General features: G+C 35.4%; 1 protein-coding gene across 1 annotated transcript in view; it reads right to left on the bottom strand.

Annotated features, from left to right (window-relative positions):
- Window positions 1-755: 755 nt before the first annotated feature.
- LOC107087168 (nuclear body protein SP140-like) overlaps window positions 756-4,359 on the bottom strand; it is a 15,175-nt gene continuing 11,571 nt past the window's right edge. The window contains exons 12-15 of the mRNA XM_015378588.1: window positions 3,349-3,466; window positions 3,172-3,246; window positions 2,887-3,030; window positions 756-856 (exon numbers count right to left, since the gene is read on the bottom strand). Coding sequence (XP_015234074.1) covers window positions 770-856; window positions 2,887-3,030; window positions 3,172-3,246; window positions 3,349-3,466 — 424 coding nt within the window. The 3' untranslated portion in view covers window positions 756-769. The remainder of the gene's footprint in view (window positions 857-2,886; window positions 3,031-3,171; window positions 3,247-3,348; window positions 3,467-4,359) is intronic.

The following is a 4,359-nucleotide window of genomic DNA, read 5'->3' as shown; positions in this document are numbered from 1 at the left end:
GTAGATTTTCTTTTGCTTTTGAGGCCCCCTTCAGTCAAGGGTCCTTATAATTTTCGTAACTCCCTCCCCATAAAGCGCTCCTGGTTATAGCTCCTGAGCGTACATTTATACCACGGGTCCAAAACTCGGAGCAGCTTGTATGAAGCCATGAAGCCAGGGAAGTAATTTCCCTCTGGGATTATTAAAGTATTTCTGATTCTGATGTTTGGAGTGGATGATCTGATATTTGCTGCATAAACATGGACTCCTTTTAATGCTTGTTAGTCTGTATGTTGAGAGTCTCCTGCAGCAATAAGAAATCCAACTTTCAGCACAATTAATAAATTTTTTTTCAGTACAAGGTAGCTTTTGGAAGTTTTCCAGTGCTGTGCTGTAAGCCAGGGACACAGTGTACCTACCTGTACAGACAGGTAGGTACACAAGTACACTTGTAATAGGCCACAAGAGACCAAATCTGCAAATCTAGATTTCCCAGCTCCTGCCTAAATATATAGATAAAGAAAGCTTTTCTGAATTTAAGGTGGTATTCTGATGCTGGAGATACCATCCATGCATCATGATCTATTTTTGCCCTAATTTAGTACATATTAAAGCACATTTTTAATACTTTTCCAGGAGTATCAAGTACCTACTGAAGTATTCTTACATCTTCTTTCATTGGTAAAACTTGAAATAAAATCGCTAAAGGTTTTAATCTTTAGTTAGATAAAGAACAACCTAAATGTTGCATGAAATGTTTGGTAATTTACAGAAAGCGTCAGGCTGTGGTTCAGTCCTGGATGTTGAAGGCTCTCTCAAATTCCCTGTCAAACAGCTGCTTCAGGTTTTTGCTCATTTCAAGGTATTCTGGATTGTTCTATAAGAGAGAACAGAAGTTTATTAGGTTAATAGGTCACAAATAAGAAAAATGTGGTATTTAAAGAACAACCAAAAAAAAAAAAAACTGTTAAGAAAAGGGCTGCCTTATTTTTTTTTATTAACTAAAATGTTAAAACATTGGAGATTTTTTTTATTTTTATTTGGGATTTATTTTGTACAGCAGCCCTAAATTTTCCTCAACTGAACATATACTAAGGGTTGTGCGCCTCCTTAAATAAAAAATAAGAGCTTTATTAAAATTAAAAAGTCAACTTTTCTTCTGGCTAATTTTTTTTAGAAAAGTATTGCAAATAACACCTGAAGTCTGACCTTTCACCCAAAAAACTACTTTACTTCAAAATCTCTTAAAAACATCCTTGATGTCCTTTGCTTTCCTTTATTTCTTTTGCCATTAGTGGCCTTTATTTTAAAGTATGCCGAGAGCAACTGGAGCTGAGATTGGACCTATTATGGTAAAAAATTTTGCTAGATAATAAATTCTCCCAGAAATAACTGCGATTAGCGATAGAATTATTGCTGGGTTTAAATCTAAAGTGTCTCTACACTGCAGCTGTCACGTTCAGCTTTGAAAGCATTTTCATTTCTGCTTTTCTCTGGCTTTCTGCTCCTCAGTCATCAGGCTCTCATGCTGCAATTGTGGCTGGCTAGTGTTAAGTCACCTGACTTCCACACAGGAGGTCCTGGATTTGCTTAGACCCTTCCTGTTAAAGCCTACTTTGTAAGTCACTTTGCAAGAATAAATCTATAAACTAGGGATGCACGATATAATCGGCCCCCTATCGGTATCGGCCTGTATCGGCCTTAAAACTGAATATCGGACATTGGCCACCCCACCGATATTTAATCAGCTTCTGAGTTCCTAAAGTAAAAAAAAAATAAAAAAATACTACTTCTTCTTCCTCAAAAACTTCTTTTTACAGACTTAAAAACTTCTAAAGACGAGGGAAAAAATATTGATACATTAAAATATCACAATATCTTCATATGCTGATATATTGCCATTTAAAAACACCATATCAATCTCTTTTACTAATGAAATATTGCTATATGTCATCGTTATGCTACGAAATCCCCCGAAAATTCACAAAATTTTGCCATATTTTTATATGTTGATATATTGACGCGGTATCGATCTATTTTACTAACAAAATCTCACAAGAATTTGCAAAATATCACGAGAGTTTGTAACAGAACGATGAAATTTCACTAGATTTTGAAAGTAAAATAGATCGATACCGCGTTTTAAAAAATAATTTTGATATCAGCATATGAAAATATATTTGAGTATATTATTTTTCAAAGTGTCAGAAATGGATAACAAAACTGCTATTTTCAATGACTACTTATTTTTGTCCAGCTTTAACATCGGTATCGGTTATCGGCTACATGAGTTTTAAAATATCGGCATATCGGATATCGGCCAAAATCCCAATATCGTGCATCCCTACTATAAACATAAATATAAAGCCGGGCTTCTATCATCACACCTGGTCAAGGTTAGCTTTATAACGCAAAAGTTACTTTTACTAGTAACTAGTTACTTTTATTGTGGAGTAACTCAGTTACTAACTCAGTTACTTTTTGGGAGAAGTAACTAGTAACTATAACTAATTACTTTTTCAAAGTAACGTGCCCAACACTGGTTATTGTTAAGTGATAGGCCTAGTTGAGTGAGAAGATAAATGGCAAAGGTCGTTAGGCTGCTTCGAGGAAAGATGCTAGTAAACTTGGGCCAGGCATTTATAAATTAATTTAAACAACCTCTTATCCAACAAACACAGCTTTCTAGGCATAATTTTAAAAGTAGCATCTAATCAGAATGTCTTTCAAAACAGAAAAGGTTCCTGCACATGAATTCTTTTGTTGGGACGTTCATTAAGATAAAAAATAAAGATACATAAGAGTTGACATTTAAATCATAAACTAAAGCATGTCTTTTTTACATAATTCATTGATCATATTTTTGAAACCTTGAACAATCAATCAAACAACGACACATTTTCTTACCCTGTTGTATGTAGCAGAGTTGCTAAAAATGAGCTGAACATCAGACACAAACTCGCTGACCGTCTGGTATTCTTCCCTCTTGAGTTTATCTGCGATCTTGTCCAGCCACATTGGAGTTTTGATAATACTGGAATAATTTGATAACTGTGGGTTTCAAACACAATTTGAGTTTAAATTTCAATATTTCTGAAATGACAACATTTTCACAACGGGTGTTGAAAATGGAATGTTTAACCAAGCAGCTATAATTTTTTTGCATTGAATTAGACAAGAATAATGACTTACATACTGCCCAGGGTCGGTGGCAAATATCTGCTCCTCATCAGCACTGCACAGATAGAGGAGGAGATACTGGCATTCCTGTCCGCAGGAACAACAGATGGTTGGTTGCAGCAGCGTTCATCAGTGAACAGCGTTAAAATAAACAGATGTTCGGACAGGAACGGAGAAAGAGATGCTCACCAGCAGTTGTTGAGATATCAGACGGGACATGACGGCTTGGGCTCTCTGCTTGTCTGGGTAGCGACACTCTTCTATGGCTTTAAAAATGCAGAAGGTGCACATCCACTGACCGTCGTCCCTGCATGTAGAATAACTCCAAATATTAAGGGGATTTAAACTTTTTTATACCTCCAATATTTCAACAGGATTACAGAAATAATCAGCTGTCTTCCAACACAAATTAACTGTAGAATAGATGTTGGTATATTACATAAATGTTAGGATAATACCAATAATATAAAAAAGAACTAAAATCTGAGACTTGCAGATAGTTTTGGCGTCTTAAAATATGCTTCTCCTATGACACTAAATACTACAAGTACTTAATTTAACACTGCGTATATAGATAGTTCAATTCAATTCAGTTTATTTCTATAGCGCCAATTAACAACACAAGTCATCTCAAGGCACTTTACAGTTCCACCACTTGAACTTTAAAGTGTAATCCTGTTTTTATTCCTCTTGTATTGTAAAAAATAGGGCACACTTGGGAATTTGAAAAAAAAAAGTTCAAAATTTGAGGAAGTGAAATATTAGTTGCAGAGGTGAGTGATCATCAGCGCAGACAGAGCATCTGCACGGTGCAGCATGAGATTGCTTATGTTGCATACATTATTTGCATTATTTATTTAATTTCTATGCATACTATAAGTCTAGTATGCATATCACCTGTTTAGCCGCTTTGACTTAAAGGTGTATATCTCAGTATATCAGAGATATGATTGATCCTGTCTACTTTTAAGGGTAGGCTTAAAACGATCCTTTTTGATAAAGCTTATAGTTAGAGTGGCTCAGGTTATCCTGAACTATCTCTATAGTTATGCTGCTATAGGCTTAGACTTCTGGAGGACACAGGGACTAGGGATGGGGATCGCTAATATTTATTGATATCGATACCTTTATTGATACTCCTTATCGATCCGAGTCTTTATCGATACCACTATCGATACTTTTCTGTTATTTGGTGGAAAG

This window comes from Cyprinodon variegatus, unplaced genomic scaffold (genome assembly GCF_000732505.1).
Source record: "Cyprinodon variegatus isolate N-32 unplaced genomic scaffold, C_variegatus-1.0 Scaffold175, whole genome shotgun sequence".
In the NCBI taxonomy this organism is placed as follows: Eukaryota; Metazoa; Chordata; class Actinopteri; order Cyprinodontiformes; family Cyprinodontidae; genus Cyprinodon; species Cyprinodon variegatus.
The sequence above is the reverse complement of the archived record's forward strand: the minus strand, read 5'-3'. Positions and strand labels throughout refer to the sequence as shown.